The 18785-nt window shown below is 37.2% G+C and overlaps 3 protein-coding genes across 6 annotated transcripts; all 3 read right to left on the minus strand.

Moving 5' to 3' along the window:
* LOC18592067 lies at positions 4445-5779 on the minus strand. The gene has a single exon (XM_018125372.1). The coding sequence runs from the start codon at positions 5285-5287 to the stop codon at positions 4670-4672; it is 618 nt and encodes a 205-aa protein (XP_017980861.1). The 5' UTR covers positions 5288-5779; the 3' UTR covers positions 4445-4669.
* On the minus strand, positions 8916-11237 carry LOC18592068. 3 transcript variants are annotated; one of them, XM_007018572.2, is made up of 5 exons: positions 11031-11237; positions 10799-10948; positions 10395-10595; positions 10072-10287; positions 8916-9656 (listed from the first exon to the last, which is right to left on the minus strand). In XM_007018572.2, the coding sequence occupies exons 2-5, from the start codon at positions 10799-10801 to the stop codon at positions 9345-9347; spliced, it is 732 nt and encodes a 243-aa protein (XP_007018634.2). In that variant the 5' UTR covers positions 10802-10948; positions 11031-11237; the 3' UTR covers positions 8916-9344. The 3 variants fall into 3 exon arrangements, with proteins under 3 accessions (XP_007018634.2, XP_007018635.2, XP_017981840.1); XM_007018573.2 differs by having other exon boundaries at positions 10799-10899; positions 11031-11226; XM_018126351.1 differs by having other exon boundaries at positions 10799-10918; positions 11031-11226.
* On the minus strand, positions 12223-18416 carry LOC18592069 (squamosa promoter-binding-like protein 14). 2 transcript variants are annotated; one of them, XM_018125960.1, is made up of 11 exons: positions 17820-18416; positions 16822-17457; positions 16503-16696; positions 15578-16326; positions 15377-15451; positions 15152-15259; positions 14946-15063; positions 14582-14717; positions 14351-14495; positions 13639-14241; positions 12223-13300 (listed from the first exon to the last, which is right to left on the minus strand). In XM_018125960.1, exons 2-11 carry the CDS (start codon positions 17409-17411, stop codon positions 12875-12877), a joined length of 3144 nt encoding a protein of 1047 aa, XP_017981449.1. In that variant the 5' UTR covers positions 17412-17457; positions 17820-18416; the 3' UTR covers positions 12223-12874. The 2 variants fall into 2 exon arrangements, with proteins under 2 accessions (XP_017981449.1, XP_007018638.2); XM_007018576.2 differs by having other exon boundaries at positions 15578-16422.

The following is an 18785-nucleotide window of genomic DNA, read 5'->3' on the forward strand; positions in this document are numbered from 1 at the left end:
ACGAAAGCTAAAAGCTGGTTAGCCCTTTAAAAGCAAGGCCAATTGACCTGCTCACCTAACCCAAACAGATGAGGTAGCTAGCCCTTTAATTTGTCTCAGTTATTATAATGAGTCGCAATCATGGGTTATGCTCCGAATCCATATGTTTTGCAGTGATCTATTATGACTGCATATGTTAATTATGAGGTTTAGGGTAAAGCCATGCATGAATGTCTTCTTTTTTTTTTTGGGATAAATGAAAGCTATCAGCATCATTGAACAACTAAGCAATATTAAAGTTCTGTTAAACCGAAACTAAATTGCCATCTGGGCATATTTATACAAGAGGAAAGATTCTTTTACAGGGGTTGGCTATTCATATCAAGAAAGGCTTTTATGTATATAGTACATGAAAGAAGGAATATGATCCACTTTTCTTTTGGATTTTCAATTAAGGATATTGCTTTTGCAACATGCTTTTCCACTCCCTTACAAAACAAGATATCAACTTTCCTTTTTGATTGTATATGATTAGTGCTAATCAGCTGAGCTGATTACACATATATCCCATGATTAGTGGACAAGGAAGTAATCTTTCTACCCCCTTCTATCATCTTCCACCTTTTAGGATGAATGCAAGGAGTCTTGTTAGCTGCTGATAATAGTTATCTACTCGATTTCTTTCCTCATGCAATGACTCATATTTCTTTACGTACCTTGTGTTGCTTTAAGATTGAATAAAGTCCTGGCGGATGAGCAATATGACAATCAACTTAGTGCAGGAGAAAGTGGATTAGATGGATGAAGAAATTAGCAAGATCTGCAGGCAACACCAGCTGGCTGTAAATTATGACCACTCATGCCGTCAGAATGTGGCACAGAGACACAGAACAGTGCTCTGTGAGAGTGACATATACTTTCACACAGCTAAGGGCAAGGGGGACAGTCACAGTTATTGCTGTAAAAGTTGACAATATCTCGACCTGTTCACTAGGGTCGTCAATGAGTAAGTGGCAAACCTGTCGGGGCACATATCATCATTTTAGCTTGTACCTAGCTAGGTCGACTTTCTTTTTGTGTGTGAATTATAGCTGGGTCGATTCGGTGCTAAGCAACTCACAGCATTTCAGTTCTAAGACCAACTCCACATTCCATTGCTCCTACCATAAGTGAAACCAAAAGCCTATGTCCCAGGTAATATGGTTGCCGCAGAAATTTTTCCTCAATTTACAGTCTCACTGGGAAAGAGCATCACATCACCCTTTCCCCAGGCATTGGCCCTAAGATCTTCAAAAGAAGCTAATAATTATATATAGGTAAGTTTTTACTTTGTTTAGTTAGCTAGGCTCATATTTTGTCAAATTTTTACAAGCAACCAAAAGAGAACACTGATAAATGAAAAGCATCCACAGACTTGACAAAATCTTGGGAATACTTTTCTTGCATTTGAAGACCTGAGCAGCGAGTGTATCCAGGCTTCAGCATGTAGTTTAATTCTGACCTCGCGGGTTAGGTTTAAGCGTTTAAAAGGCCGAGGATTTGGAAGGCCTACTAAAATTATGAGTCCTGAAGCAACGTTGGACTATTTTCTAGCTTTAGCCCAAACTTGATCTCAACCATGGACAAGTCCATTTAGTCCGTTAACCACAATAAATATTACTATAAAATTTAAAAGTCAAGATATATAGAAAGTATACGACCGAGCTGCAATCCATCGAAATTTCTCCAAAATGAATTTTACACCTAACGTCTCTCAATTCCCTCCGCGTGGCTTTTATTAAGATTTTCATAAATATTCAAACACGAGGTCAACAGTCAACTAAATCATCTCCAAAACTTTTCAAACTTGATCATCACTTTTCAGTTCATACATGAAATCAATTACTCATTTTTTATCTAAACATTCAAGTCATATTCAAACGTATAACATATATTCAAACATATAATATATATATATATATGTTCTATGCCAAAGCTAAACATTAAGTTAGATTTTATTAAATTATACGTTTGTGAAGCAAGTAATCTTTGTTATAAAAGTTATATTTTAATATGTTATAGTTTGTTTCAAAAGTTCTTAAGTATTTGACTCGTTCGTTGATGGGTACATAATTATTTATTTAAAGAGAAAAGTTCGAATCCTTTTCTCTTAATTAAAAGAAAAACTAAAAAAAAACTTGTTTGAAAAAAAGGTGGCGGCCATATTTCAAACAATCTTTCTCAAACTCTATCCTTCTCTCACTAATCATCCATTAATCGAAGTGTTGACCAAGATTATACATCATGCATGAAATAAGTAGCTCCAATTTAGTAGGTAAATATTATAGCTATAGCAATCTGTGATTTTGAAAGTATTGACTTTGAAGAAAGTGTCACATATATCAGGGGGTTTGCTTTCTCTTTATCACAAATTTATAAAAAAAGAAAAGAAATTAGGAGAGAATTTAAGTAAAGTAGGATTTTTTTTTGGTTAAAATCGACTAAATGAATAAACAATTTTCAAAATTAAAATTTATAGATTGTTAAAATTAAATGAGAAGATCATTTATATTAAAAATTAATTAAAAAATCATTTATACATAAAGTTTTATTAAAATTTATTGAAGGGTGAAATTTTTGTCAAAATTTTCGATAAAAATATTTATTTAAATAAAGTATTGAACTATATCCAAACTATTTGAAATATGTATCCTTAATCTATGTAATAAGGTCTCTCAATCTATCCATTTGGATTTTCAAATTTAATTTTTATTTGATCCTTTTTTAATTCCCTTTGCGTTTCTCTTATTAAGATTTTCGTAGATAGTCAAACACATGCACAATAATTAACTAAATCATCCTAGTAAATTTTTAAAATTGATCATAATTTTTCAATTCATATATTAAATCAATAACCCATTTTTTTATCTAAACATTCAAATCATATTCATATATATTTATATATATATATATATATATATATATATATATGTATGTGTGTTTACACGTGCATGCACACATATTCACGTACACGTATATGAATTATAGGTCAGAACTAAATATTTAGTAAGATTTTGTTAAACTATATACTTGTGAAGCAAGCAATCTTTGTTAGAAAAACTATACTTTAATTAATATGTTAAAGTTGTTTCGAAAAGGGTGGCGATCATATTTCAAACAATCTTTCTCAAGCTTCGTCCTTGTTTCAATCATCCATTAATGGAAGTACTATTGACCTAGATTATCATGCAAGAAATAAGTAACTCCACTTTCATTGGTAAATATTTTAATAATAACGATTTGTGACTTTAAAAGTATTGACGTTGAAGGAAGTATCACATATTTCACGTAGGGGGCTGCTCTCTTTATATTGTAAATTTATGAGCGAATTTAAGCAAAGTTTTTTCACGTAAAGTATGAAATTTTTCATTAAAATCAATTAAATAAAAAATAATTGCGAAAATTAAAATTTATGGACTGATAAAATTCAATGAGAAGAACATTTATTTACAAAATATTTAAAAATATCATTTATAAAAATATTTTGGTTAGCATTTGTTGAATGGAAAAAATGTTGTCAAAATTTTTAATCAAAGTATTTATTTAAATAGAATATCAAATTATATCCAAATTATATTTGAAATTTGTATCCTTAATCTATGTAATAAGATATGACTCCAATATGTCAAACAACAATAGATGGAGAAGGAGAACATGAAAGGAAAAACACTGACTGCCCATGCACTCGCTATTTTACTACATAAGTTATGAATAAGGAATCTTTCTTTATAAATATAAATCTATGGATATTGATGAAAACAGATATATTTATTTATTATATTTTTAAATTATCATTTTAAAATTTTGTTGATTAAAAATATTAATAAGGTTTATTTAATTTGAAAATAAAAATTTCAATGAATGACTTTTATTAAAGAAATATTTCTTTTCCAAATAGCAATTGAATATAACTTATGAATTAAAATACTTCAATTTTTTTTATATTTAAAAATATAAATATTGATATATAACTATAATTTAAAAATAAAAACTAAACACATAAAAACAAGAAAAAGTTAGTAGTGTGGTAATATTAACAAGAAATAATATTACAAATTCTGGAAATATATACATTGGACGGTTGTGAGGCGGTCAACCAGGAAAGCAAAAAAGTGTCGAGACATCACATGGGCCGACCGTAAAGGCAAAATAGGAAAACAGAAAATGTAAGTTCCCATTCGGTCCGCGTGGATTGGTTTCCAACGCATCCGTTTTTCTGCTTCTGGATGCCTCCAGAATCGGCGACCACCAGGCAATTTCTGCCTTTGGGTTTGGAAACTTGTTTTCGTAAAACCGAGACACACCGCTTCTTCTTTGTTCCTTCTTCCCCTCTTCAAATTAAACAAATAAGAAGAAGAAGAAGAAGAAGATGGACTAGTATGGGTGCGGAACAGCAACAAGGAAAACTAAAAGTCAAGAATATATATATATGAAGGTTGGGGACATGAATGATTGAACAGAAATTGGAAATGAAAAGCCATAATGAGCCTGAAAAATTAATGAGGCATTGAACCTCAAAATAATAGTAATTTAGAAAATTGGCACTCTCAGTTTTTTAATTTTATACAGGAAAGTTTGAATACAAGTAGGTTACAAAAATCATTGCTTGGATTAAAGTTTTGGCGCTCATGAAGGTGAATCCGGGCAGAGATCACAGAACGGAGCCTTCGTAAATGGTGGACAACCTGAGCCTAAAAGAACGAACGGCCAATTTGGCTCGTCTAGAGGTATATCTATGCAATTTTCGAATGGAAGCAGACCTTGACAACCGAGGCCGAGGCTCGGCGAAGGACTTGGGTGCTGTGGGTGCATCATCTTTGTCAACAACAGGAAGAGATTGAGCTACGAGCAAAACAGGAGAAATCCGGGCCTTCTTTCGGCGATGGGATTCGTTTTTAGAGGAATTTTGGATGGCAACGCTGGCTTTGACGGCCAAAGCGGCCATATCCTTGGAGGTCAAGCGCTGCTGAAGCTTGGAATTGGGAAGCACGAAGTATATTTGATTGGCTTGCAGCTGGTGGTCGATATCCAAGGCCGGAATGTAATCATCGTAATACAATCGGTCAGAATTGCAGAGGAAGATGGCAGAGGATGGCAAAGAGGAAGAAGATGAGGAAGAAGCAGCAGCTTCGGCCTGGAGAACCTGAGACACCAACACAGGAATGTTATATTTATGAAGATCGCCGTTGAGGGAAACAACTTGAGCAGTTGGGGGCGCCGCAGATTCAGACAGTGCCGTTCGAGAATTCAAAGAGAAGCAGGTTCCCATGGATGAAGGAGTTCCAGGCTGTTGGTAGCTTTAGTTAATTAAGCCTTTGCTCTCAAGCTGCAGGCACTAGCTAGGTCGACAGTTTGAGAAGCAGAAAAGAAAATGGAAGAGATTTGGAATTTGGAAGCAAAGAGGGGAGCAAGAGCTGTAGGGATATTAAAAAGAGTTGAATCATGATTTATGTATGAACGAGAACGCACGTTGGTTAATGGTGACGTGAGCGAAGCCGTCACGCGGGGAGACGAAATACCGTTGGATGTCACGGTTGTACTTTTCGAACAAACCGGCGAACAGCTGACAGATGCTGACTTGGGGTGACGTCAGTTAATTTTGGGCTCTCCCAACAATTAACCTTGACTTTCGGGCTTTGCTAATTGCTAGTTTAAGACAAACAACCGAGTCCTCAGTCCTGACTCAGCAGTGACGCCTCGTGCGCTTCGAAATCCAATCGCGGACGGCGATTGTTTTGGGAGTGTAAAGGAGATGACTTGGGCTACAAGCAGAGGACTTCAGCTAGGAGCCGCAACTAATGCAGTACAGTTTTGTTCAAACACACCCGCTTTGACCATACACCACCAGCAGCCGTTCTTTTTTTTTACAATTGAAAGAGAGAATTTCGAATTCTGTTATTTTAAGTAGAAAAATTATATATTAATTAATGAGATAAATGTTTAGGTATATGTTTTTTTTTATTAAGTCAATCTTTATTTATTTATTTCTATATATATATAAAACTATATATTTGGTCAATAGAACATGGGAGGAGGAGGAGAAAGGGGAAAGCAATTAAAACAGAATAAAAACAAAATCACTGGATTAAACCTGGTTTCAGTATCCATTAGTTAGTACCAGAATGGCCTGTACCAAATCTGCTTTACCTTTTCACTAGATTTTTCCATGTGCAAGTGTATTCCATCATTGGCCCCTATCATTTGCGTATAGCAGCGTGTTACAACAACTTGTTCACTGAATATAAATGTCAATTGGGTTGTGTCAGCCATGCGAAGACTACTATGTTCAACTCTTATCCTGCAAAAGAAGTAGATACAAAAGTTTACGTGTCATGCACCTATCGTCACCGCTCAAGATCGAATGATGAAAATTTCATTTGATTTTACGGTTCCTTCAGCTATGCGTTAGCAACAAAGAATACTTGAAGGCCCACGCAATCGATGACATATACATGTCTTTTTGACTAAAGCAAAGAAATTACCAAGTTTTTCCATGGATAGACCCCGGAAACCCCCACCCCGCAGACATCATGAGGCTTTGACGTGACTGCTGCTGATCACAATTTTTTTGACAGAAACGTGTAGGAGAAAAGTAGCAATACTGTGATAGTGGTTCTGAGCATAGAGCCCAAAGTAGCTAGCTACCTTTCAGGTATTGATGGGCCGAAGTCCTTAACGCTTGAACAATGGAGTGAGCCCAAGCCATAAACTTAAAAAAACCAATTTTCAATCCACCCAGACAGAGTAAGGATTTTCACTTTTCCCCTATTCTTTCTTTGCTGATAAGGTACTTGGTTTTCTCTTTGCGTCTTTCTTGCCTGTGCGTTTTTCTTCTTCTACTTAATTTCGATTCGCCTTTTAAGTCACCGAGCATAAGTGGAAAAAGAGAAACAATGAACAACAAACAATGAATAGAGATGAGAAAGTAAAGATCCTTTAACATAGCCATAGCCAGATCCGGCTTCATCTTTTACTCAAAAAGTTAATTTTGACTTCTCGTGTCGGGGTCAAAATATTGGGGTCGTCGAAGTCAGCATGTTGATGAGTGTTGATTAGGGAAAAATACAACAGTATCACATAGAGAGAAAAAGCACACTGTAGAAGCCAAACACTATGTTAGCAAGAGTTTCTTCTTCTTTTTTTTTTTAATTTGTAAAAGAGAAATTTAAATGCTCTTTGCACATATGTATAATCCATCTCTTAATCCTGATGTTTATTTAGGTTTGGCACAAAAACTCAAAGTCAAAACAAGCTTAAGAAAATAAAAATTCATTGAATTTTATAAATAAACATAAAATTTGTCAAATATTTTATTAAAATATTTTTAATAAAAATAAACTTATAAGCACCTTATCAACAAAATATGACGACATGTCTGATGCCAGACCAACAATTGCACATACATGTTGTCGGCCCAACCCGTCCCTTTCCCTTATCAACAACTGCCAGCCTCTTACAACTCTACAATTTTATAATGTTGCACTAATCGTATTAATTTATTAAATTATATTATATATCAATTCTTAACATCTTAAATCAACAACGTATTTAAAATAAAATGAAAAAAAATCAAAGTTGAAAGATGTTTCTCGTGCTAATCCTTCCTGGCAGTGGATAAATTCTGCCCCAATCCATCTCAATACCGAATAAACGTGTCGAGGCAAGAGCGGGGAAGGATGGAACGTGGCACTGCCTCGCTTATTCCCTAACTATTTCAGGATGATGTCATACCGAAGCATCTAGCATACAGACAAAGACCGGAGTTGAGGTTGCAGATATGTCTCACACTTTGGAAAAGCCGCCAAACACTTAAGTTTGACAGAAGCCGCAACTGTCCTTAGCCATATATATATATTATTTAAATTTTATTAAAATATATGTAGTTAAGTATTTACTAGCATCTATCGTAATTAATTTAAGCAAATAATAATAAAGAAGATAAGAAAGGGAAAGGCATGAATGGATGGAAGAGGGTGGTGCAGTCACGCAGCCTTCCAGATTCCTCACGGCTCTTGATCATCCCACTTGTGCTTGATTGCTTTGCTTTTAATAAAAGTAGTAATACTGTAATAGAATAAGAAGAGAGAAAAATGGATGGGGAAATTCAGATTTGAGAGCATCTTGGAAAGGGGTGTCCTTGTCTCACGGTGGGGTTAACGTGTCTCCCTAGCTTTTCCATGATTTGGACTCCCACAGTGGCCTATCGACACTCATCCAATTGCTTCTGTTTTAACATATAATTATGCGATTGACAACTTTGAGCACATATACCATGAATTGAGTAAATAAAATAAGAAGAGAAAGAATATCATCAGATAAACGAGAACCCTGCTTGGTTAATGATCCGACTAGTCTCCCTGAAAGGCAGAAACTCAAAGAATATCTGATAACAAGTCAGAACTAAATCCACTTGTAAGTGGAACACAAAGCTAATTTGCCATCATATCGTGATCTCATGTTCAACTCCCATGACTACTGTTGTGTGAATCCCAGATAAGTTTCACGAAGCTTACCTGAACATGGTCCAAGACCTCTCCCCCTATGCTGTATCCTGTCTGTAAGTACTTGGTACCAGAATGGTAAATTGTGGATGAATAGGAATGAGAAAAGGACTATAGTCACTATACAAAGATATCGAGAAACCACATGACACACACAAGTCTAGTCTATCATCCTACAAAATTTTCGTTAATATATATTATATACCCATACATGCCACTTTCACTAAAAAGCAACCAAATCAACGGAATATGGCAGAATTAATGCCCACAAACACCAAAAAAAGAAAAAGGCAGACCTGGTCTTATCTTTGGCACTCCCTAAAGATCTAATACTCGGATATTTACAGGGAAACGTCAAAACATGGACGTGACTCACAATGCACATTGCAACTGATGAAATGAACCAAGAATCACATAATAACTTTAAAAAGATAGTATTACATTTATATGCACAATGTTAACAATTAACATGGCCTTCTGCAGTTTTTAAAACAGAGAAAGGAAGACCCATATAACGTTTATTATGTACATGGATACATGGCCATCGTATAATCCCCACTGTAATCACCAACTATTTCTTGATAAAACGCTTGATTCAGCATTTTTTTTTTCCAGTATTTACACAAGAAAGAAACTGTCCTACTATGCTATTCCTATACCACATTTCACATTCCTGATTGTAAACAAATGATATTTTCGTTTCAGTTTTATTTCTTCTAATTTCATATCAGCCTTTCAAACCTTTTTTTTTCTTGGGGTTCCTTTTTTCTTCTGAAATTTTGTGTCTTTTTTAAAACAAAAAATTTGGCAGTCCGTTGTCAAATCTCAAAATGGAGCGCGATGAGGTATACCCTTTCTCCTCCTGGCATTGTGGTGGTTGAAAATGGGAGGAGTTGCTGGAGAAATGGTATTATTAGCCTCATCTCCAGAACTAGAGTACCTCTCTCGACCATCGTTTTTATGGCTGTCAGAAGACAATGGCAGTCCATCCATCATACGATTGAAAAGAGGGGTCTTTCGTATCTTCTTTGGGGTTGACGATTCATCTGATTCGGACCCACCATAGAACGAATCCCTTGTATGCTTTGCTCTCAAAGTAAATGTGAGGTCTGGATCACCCCTCTTCATGGCTCCAAGCTGATCAGTTAGAAATGAAAAATTCAGTCAAACTCATTATCATTGGATCAAATTGGATTGTATAACAGAAGAAACATATGACCCAGGGAAACAGGGTAGATGATATAAACAGAGCAGCAGAGCATCGAAACGCAAATTGAACTACTCATAACCCAATTAACAATTGAGAGGAAAGATATTTGTGTTAATTCACAATTGAAGACATGAAATCATTCAATAAACAAAATACGGTACTTGGACAAATTTGACAAACAAGAGAAACAACCAACTAAGTCAACCGAGGCATGATGTTGAGACAGGAAAAACAGGGCTCGTTGACACTAGGAGTTTTTAATCTTGGAGAAGAAGAGACCTAATTTCAAGGGAAAAAAACGAGTCATTGAATTGTAAAAGAAAAAGGATGATTGAGTCCAACCTTGCAACCAAGAGAACAGAATCTGAAGGAATCAAGGAGGCTTCTACAACAAATCTCACAAGTGTTGGTGACCCCCTTTCCAGGCCTTGGCTGGGGCCTCTCGTTGAGGAAGACAATCTTGGCGCTATTGATGATGTAGGTCTGTACGCAAGATATGTCTATGAACTTCTGTATCTCACTAACTCTCACCACGTTATGGTAAGAGGATCGCCTTATCTACACCCACCAAAGAGCAACCGCATTTCATTTTCATTCATCCATTCATTCTACATGTCAAGTGATTATTACTATTACTAGTAGTAAAGAATTAAGCTCAAGCACACCTGAACAACCCGGTGATCCTTGTGGTTAATCAAACAGTAAGAACACAGAGCATTCCTCATGCAATCCAAACAGAACAAGTTGCATTCGCTTTTATTGGCATCCCCATGAATTGGGCACGGAATAAAGTAGCTTGCTCTCAGCATTGGTACCAACCACGGCGGACCCATATCGTCCTCCTCCATTCGCCCTATGGGGCTAACCTGATCATATGCATAAAGACATGAATATACCAAAGAAGAAGAAGACATATATTAATCCTAGTGAATAAGTACCAAATAGAGAGGGTACCCAGACAAAAAGAGAGAGAGAGAGAGAAGGGAAAAGATCAAGACAAAAAAAAAACATTAATCTATTATCTATTACTAGTATTATGTAAGAAGTGGGATGGAAAAAGGAAAAGCACCATGACTTTCTTATGGATATGGCTGGCCTCGACGACCCCAAAAATCTGGTGGTGGTGGTGCTGCTGGTGTTGATTGTCAATGGCCAGCTTGTCCAGCTCCACTATAACGGATAGAAAACCCTGTATCCTGAGTAGTATTGAAGATGAAATCTGCGAAAAACTTATTTCTGTGAATTAGGCAAAGCAAAGCAAACAAGAACACAGTAGATAAGAAAGTAGAATCGGAAGAAACCTTTGAGAAGATGAAGCTGGAAAAATGAAGCGTATAGTTGGAATTTTGCCTGGTAAAGAATAAGGGAGCAGACCAATAATACTACTGTTGTATTAACGAAGAGATATATATTTATATATGCTAAAGTCCTATGCAGAAGCTCAGCCCTAAGTTGAACAAAAGCAGAACACGGGGAAACACTAGGGGGCAAACCTATGCAGACTCGGAAACTAATTTATAAGGCGGTCAGCGATGCAGTCAGTGCACGTAAACCATTATTATTATTATTATTATTATTATTATTATTATTATTGTTGTTATTGTTGTTGTTGTTATTGCTGCTGCTGCCGTTGCTGTTGCGTGGTGTTTTGTCTGAATTTAATCATTTCTAGTGGGATTTTAAGGTAATCGTACTTAATCAACAAGAAAATTATTTCGCGTAGGTGTTATTATTATTAGCACATGAATATTATCACACTTACTCTCTTATTATATTTCAATTATTATTTTCATCATTCAAAAAACGAGAATTAATTGCAATTAATTTTTATTTATTATAATAACAAGAGTGTCCAGAATTTAATTTAAATTTAAATTTTATTGCAGGACCGAATTGATAGGACTTGAATAATAGAGATTGTTATCATTAATTTTTATTTTATTATCAAACATGGTAGCATTTTAATTTTCTATTCTAATATACGTGTATGTATAATTATGTAATTTTCTATTCATTCAAAATGATGTATTACTTTTTAAATAAAAAAATTATTTACTAAATAATGAATCAAATGTTCTGGTATAATTAGACAGTGTATTTTCTGTTTATGTAGCAAGTATAGTAAATAGATAAGGAAAGAACATTTGCCATCCCAAAAGATGACACTTGTCAGAGTTTGCGGTGGATATCTTCCACCTCATGCTTCTCAAACATCATATGCCCCATTTGCAAACGCCACCTTATCTTCTCGGCCGTCCAAGAAACATCTTCATCTACCTACAAATGAAAAAGCTTGGGATGTTGTGTTGGCCCATTTCTTTTGATTCACTCATGCAACGCAAGTCCAAGCCCAATCAATCTCTGTTTTTAGCTGCAATCATATCCTCGCACCCCTGGGCTTTTATGTTAGGGTGACATCGGTTTAGACTAGTCCCAAGTCCCAAAGCTACTGCTCACTGCCGCCAGAGAGCTCGCACACAAGAAGCCAGCAGAGAATGGGAAGGGTGATGCCTCTTTGATTTAAATATAGTTGAAAATATCAACGTACAACATTGTAGCTCTATAATCGATCCTACAGATTGCTGATCAACTTTACAATGGTGAAAATTAATACAAAAGTCAGTAATACTTCAGACTTGGTAGCTTCCATGAATTTTGAAGGAATCAAGTGAAAAATACAAGCACATAAACTTGACTTAATTTCCCAGAATTGTATGATTGCTTATATCTTCTTGCCTCCTCTGTCAATCCGGGTCCTTTGCTTCTCATTTCCACTGAAAAATTTTATCAGTAACATTCATTCAACCTTCTGCTGTATACCACCTCACCTCCTTATGACATTCAACAAATGCCAGGAACCTTTTGTAAGGTCTTAGGATCTGTGAAATTAGTACAATCCAAAACAAATCATCATCTATTCTCCAATATAGACAGGCCAGAAGAAGGGCATAGCCTAAAAGATCCCAAATCTCAGGTTTGCTCAGAAGTAATCAGCAGCATACGGAGTCTGCCAATGCACAACCTGTCCTATCCATAAATTCTCCCTTTACTGAGTATTTATGCTCAAATCAATTTTCCATTCCAAAGACCATGAGGAATCTGCCCCTTGTTTGTTACTTGCTTCACAATGATTTACCAACAGCAACTAAATTGTGCCAAAATCCAAATTTTCCCACTTAAAGGGAGCAACACTGCCAATGTCAGGTGAACCCCGCAGGAATAAGCAGACACAAACACAGACAGCAGCAATGGCAAGCATTGAATGAACATAAGGACGTTGAAGCAAGCCTTGTGAACCTGGAAACTTCTTGTTATACCTTGTTGCCACAACTGCACACTTGGCACAAGAACTACGGTCTTGTTTGAACTTGGAACTTATCTCATGCAATTGCACTGCAGTCAATCCTGACTGCTCATCCTGACCAATCGTCACAGAAACTTGACCATTCCTTCTGTCAGCATATTTGCGAGCCACCAATTTGTTGTAAGAATGGTTGTTCCTCATAATAGCATAGGCGTATGGAGACTGCCCATTTGCATCCAGAAGGGAATTCCAGCAGGCCAATCCAATCTACAAAATAGAGTCAAGAATTTTAAAAACTTGCTACAAATAAACATAATTCTGGCAACCTAGTATGCATAGAAGTAACAAACCCATCACCTCCCCTCTCTTTTCACAAAATGAGTGAAAGGAATAAACATGGTTTTATCATTTATGTTCAGAATAATATCAACATTGTTTCAGTAGTGAGGAAAAGCACTTTTAATCTAGGATGCCAGATATGGACAATGTTTAACTAAAATGATCAGATAAGGATAATCATGCAGAAAAAGTTCCAATTCCTTAAGTTAAACCTCAAAACCAGGTTATAAGTAATAATTGAAGTTATGATGATGTAAAACTCATACCTCCTGTGGATCATCCGTCAACACATCCACCATATCGTCTGAACCAGAAGTACATGCAGCCAAATGTAAAGGTGTGATTCCACCAGCACCTTCAAGATTTGGTGGGAAGATATACTTCTTAGAGCTTTCATCAATGCTACTAATAGAATAATGTATGAGCAAGTCAGCCATCTTCCTACACCTCCTTTTCACTGCCCGGCTTAAGAGATGAATCTCAGACAGCATCTCTACTGACTCCCTGGATAGGCCATCCATAAACAAATTGCTTTCCACCAGCATGTCAAGGAGTACCTTGACCAAAGCACAGTAGTCCCTCTCAACAGAGAATATGAGCAAAAATTTGAACCGGCAAAGCAAATAATCTGAACTCTTAGGCAAGGGACAAGTGCTTCTCCTTTGGAATAGCCATCCAAGTTCATTCAGAAAGTGCAGGACTTCCTCCCTTGACCTTGGACGGCGACCATCATAAGCATGCTCTTCAGAAATTATATCAGATGCTTTAGCTTCTATGTCAAGTTCAGATTCCAGAAGTCTCAATTCTTTACAAATGGTAGCATCAGCTATTATAATAGGAAAATTGTTTCCCTTGAATCCATTCTCCACCTGTTCAAAATTATGGGAAAAGTTAAAACACAACTGCTTGAGAATCCTTCAGAATTGTGAGTACCCTCCAGTGAGCCAAACAGAGTAATTGATTGACTTAAAGTCTTACCTCAATGAAAAAACGACCTAAAGCGCTCGGTGAAGAAACCTGAACTTTGAAACCACCCATGCTAACTTCATCATATGTGGTTCCCTGATATGCTGACCCACTAATTTGCATTGATGAGTATCCACCCATGTATGCAAAATGAATCCTGCATAGATTTCAAATTTACATTTCTGATATATAAAGAGAAGGAACAGATGAATAGTTCTCAAATAAAAAGCACATTCTGCTTACTTGGTGCCAGGATTAGTCAGATTTCTACCCCTTAATAGAAGAGAAGTTTCCTGCCCACCCACGATGGCCAACGGAGAGACTGAGATTAACTCAGGGGAACTCCATGTTCTCCAGGATTTGCATAGACGAATCTTTCCTAAAAAAACAAAATAGAAACTATCAAAACAATTTATAATCACTGCAGTGTAATCCAACCTCATACTCCAAATCAATCAACTAATTAGTAATGATCTATGAAGTCATCCAAACATAGTCAGCGATGATAAAGACAATCCCAAGGAGTAAAAATAAACTAATGATGCCTATAATATGTAAACAGTTTGAAGCTAAGCAAATAAAAACTGCAATTTCCATTTGCACTCACCATCTTTATGTGATGCTAATTGCTGGCCTGTATGAACTAAAAACCTAGCCTTTCTCCAAAAATCTGAATCCGTGTAATGCAACAAAGAATTAACATACTGAAGCAGGTTTCCCTCAAGCTGCAAAAAACATATGCACCCTGCAAATGGTCAGTTCATTGTTGCACACGAGGAAAATTTGTAATGCAGAATGTAGTAGCATACTCACTTGCTCCCAAGCAACATATGACATTGACACATAGAGTGACAAAACCACACAACCAGGTCTTATATAGCTCTCCATTTCAGACGGACTGTTCGAAAGCCAATTATAGATCTGTAAAATGAGCAGTCAGTATCATCATTATATTCAACTCCAAGAAAGACCTTAATGGCGTCTCCAAATCCAATTATAGGTAACGGAGAAGGCCAAAATTCGCAAATAACTGCTCACCTGGGTCCGCAGTGTCCCAGGGAAGTGGCTGGGGTCCTTATCAAATAGCTTAAATATTATTCGTCCAGTGCGATCCTGCTCAGGAACCATTCAACCATTAAAAATGTTAATACAACACAGCCAGGCACGTGTGTGGAGAAAGAAAGCAAACTCAAGCATAACTAAATAAATGAATCAGAATAGGTACTACTGGTAAGCTACCTGAGCATCAGAGTTCAAACTTGAGGGGGAATGATCCGACCCAGAAGAAGACGTATACCCAGCTTGAGAAGGAAACTGTTGAAATGAACCATGAGCATTTCCTCGTTTTGACCCACTAAAGAGCTCAAGCGGCAGAATAGAACCATGAGTCCTGCTTCCTTCAGCAATTGCATTACTTTCCCTGCCAATTGGCATTTTCTCATATTTCACAGCTTCTACTGTGCTATGCATTGGGAACAACTTTTGCACAGCTGGAGATGAAGTTGGAGATCTTTCCTCCATTGGGTTGCTACTGTCAGAAGAGAAATATTTCCTAGAAGATGCCAGTTTTGGTGGGCTGTCATTCTCAGGAGAAGAGCTAAATAGTTGCAATGGTAAATTAGCTCGAGTTTCTTGAATCTGGCATTCTGAATCTTCAACAGGAGACTGATAACTGGTACTACTTCTTTCTCCTCCACCTGAAGCAAACTCCAGAGGAACTCTGTTTTGCATACTGGGAGCAGCTACATGATCGGGGCAGGTCGACTTGGTCTTCTCACTATCACTGCTCTGGGTGCTTCTTTGAGATAAAATTGCGAGGGCATTATTAGAAGATGATGTCAATGTCGCTGAAAGGGCAGCAAGCAAATCCATGGTAGATGGAGAAGATGTGTTTTTCCCATTCAATTGGTTTTGATGGCCTACCAAAGGCTGCTCTTGGTTCTTTCTATTCAAAACTCCAACGTTGGGCAACTTTGCAGCCAGGTCCACTGGCAAAGGTAATGAATTAATTTTATTAAGAATCTGAACGAGTTGATCTTTGTTTGGTAGTGATGAGCAATTAATGCTTTTGTCCTCATTTTTACCTATATAGAAAAGCACATAAACTTCAGCTTCAAATTAAGAGGAGAATTTGAAATAACACCATTTAGAACAATTTTCTTACCTTGCGACCGAGCCAAGGCGGTCAGCAAGTTGACAATATCTAAATTTCCATTCCCTGCATTATCTCTGTTTACAGGGAGTAAAAGCCGTGAGGTCACATCTTCCGGTTGCGTTTTCCTTCTTCGGCGATTATGCCCAGCAAGTCTACGCCTACAACTTCTCTTCCCCTCATCAAACTCAGAAAGAAGGTGAAACCTGCAGAAAAGCATTGTAAATGATGTGGGTTCAAACAAACAGCAAAACAGAAAACAAATGAATTTTCAAAGGACAGTATTTTAATTTAGGGGAACATTTTACTCAAAAAAGGAACAAGTAGCAACCTGCTGCACTGCTGGCAGAACCTCTGCATGTGCTTTCCAACAAGAGCTTTAGTGGCTTTGCTATGGACCTCACACACTTTATGCCGACGGTGATAGTCCTTTGCATTAGAGAGATCTTCCTTGCAATTATCAACCTGACACATGGGGTAGTTAGTACTCCCAGGGGATCCAGAGCGGACCTTTTTGTTAGGCCTGGACACAGGCTCTTCCACGGAATTCAATCTCCCACCGAGATTCAGTTGCAGGTTGTCATCATCCTCATTGACCGCAGCGGTCTTTTTGGACGTTATAGAGTTCCCATTTCCATTAACACGCTCTTTCTTTCTTTGTTCTGCTGTGGAAGTGCCCGGCTGCAGAATCTCTGTGTCCAATGGTTTGGCAATGAATCTTACAGCGTCCCATTCCCATAGCTTAGGGTTCCAGTCCCTGGGGTTGGCAACGCGCTGTTGGGAAGGGTTTTGGTACTGAAAAGCTGGGGTCTGACAAGAAAGATCACGTTTCCTCGGTAAGGAAGGTGGTTCACAGAACCGGTTGGCAAGGGCCTGGTGCATAAATATGGGAGGAGCTACTTGCGCGCCTACCTCCTCCATGTGTCTGAAAATAACTTGGTACTCCGGAGTCCGGACACACAATAATCTAGACAAAAAAAATGAAGATAAATGCGTATTCTTGATGCTTTATGTGGGATTACAGGAATAACTAGTAACAAGAAGGAGGTTCAACCCATCCAAAGTCAAAAGAGCAAGGTTGAATTGTTAAAAGTGGTTGATATGAACTGTTTTAGATCATAATTTCACGGCAGATTGTTAGATCACACAAAGATTGGGACGTAGAAATGGTTGGGATGCTGTCTTTGTTGGAGCTGATAAAATTACCTTCAACTACTGAGAGATAGTATATAAACAAAAAAACAGTACTAGTATTAAATAGAACAGAGCATAAGGAAGGAGAAAGAGTAAATATAGGCGCAAGGAAATCTCGCGAATTTTAGAACATACCCTTCAAAAAATCTCTGCTTCAGTCTTCATCTCTCCAACCAAAACCACAGCTTTCTTCTAAACAAGCCAAAGAGAAAGCAACCACCGTATTTTGCCTTTTACTTCATCGCAGTCGCAGATCTGAATTCTCCTTTGTCCCACGATTACGACCATCCAACTTGGAAGCCGGCTAAACTCGTCCTTGGCTTACCCTCTCTTAACTAATAATTATAATATTATTACGGTAATTTCCGATGAAAAACGAATCAATCAAAAACGAAAATATAGGAATCTAGTCTAGGACTAGTACAGAAAGAGAAGCAGCAATCGGAGGAAGTGGTTGTTGACGGTAAGAGATCCGAGAAGAAGGAGAAGATGATGATGAAACAACTCGGTACTTGGGTTTGGCTCCACAACTTTGGTTTACTTTTTCTTCTCTCTCTATATCTCTAAGAAGAAGAAGAGAAAAAAAAAAAAACCTTGCAGATGTAGTATTCTAATTCTACTTTTGGCTGTCCTTGCCTTGTAACAAACTTTTTTTTCTTTCGGTGCTGGCATAAACCGTAAATTGAAGCAAAGATTGAGGTTGTAGTTATGGCCGCCCAGGGGCCAAGGAAGAATCCAAGACTCTTCCTTTCCTATTCCTATTTACTATTGGGTAAGTCGTACGACTATATGTGTGCTTTGGTACAATTATAATAATAACTCCTCCTCTTTGTTGAGTTGTATCGTTATTGACTACACAAACTATGGGCATATCCCCATGAGGCCATTACCAACATAAGATGTACATATTGATATCACGCAGGCAGAGACAGGACGTACAATCATTCATGCTTGTACCATATTTAACACCACTTTCCTCTCTCTCTCTCTCTCTCTCACTCTGTAGTACTTTTGATACGTCCTTTCTTAATTGCCTCTTTCTTATTCCTACCGACAATCACAATCCTATCTTCCCTTCCCTGCTGCCTCCTCTCTGGTCCA

The sequence above is a fragment of the Theobroma cacao genome, chromosome 8, assembly GCF_000208745.1.
Source record: "Theobroma cacao cultivar B97-61/B2 chromosome 8, Criollo_cocoa_genome_V2, whole genome shotgun sequence".
Taxonomy (NCBI): Eukaryota; Viridiplantae; Streptophyta; class Magnoliopsida; order Malvales; family Malvaceae; genus Theobroma; species Theobroma cacao.

Coding starts and splice junctions, on each gene's coding strand:
- LOC18592068 (XM_007018572.2), bottom strand. Junction 10,288..10,394: donor AGGATCACCGGGTTGTTCAG/GTGTGCTTGAGC, acceptor TGGTGGGTGTAG/ATAAGGCGATCCTCTTACCA. Junction 9,657..10,071: donor TCTGTTCTCTTGGTTGCAAG/GTTGGACTCAAT, acceptor CTAACTGATCAG/CTTGGAGCCATGAAGAGGGG.
- LOC18592069 (XM_007018576.2), bottom strand. CDS start 17,411: ATGGAGGAGGTAGGCGCGCAAGTAGCTCCTCCCATATTTATGCACCAG. Junction 14,718..14,945: donor ATTAGCATCACATAAAGATG/GTGAGTGCAAAT, acceptor TTGTTTTTTTAG/GAAAGATTCGTCTATGCAAA. Junction 14,242..14,350: donor TAGGTCGTTTTTTCATTGAG/GTAAGACTTTAA, acceptor AATTTTGAACAG/GTGGAGAATGGATTCAAGGG.
- LOC18592067 (XM_018125372.1), bottom strand. CDS start 5,287: ATGGGAACCTGCTTCTCTTTGAATTCTCGAACGGCACTGTCTGAATCT.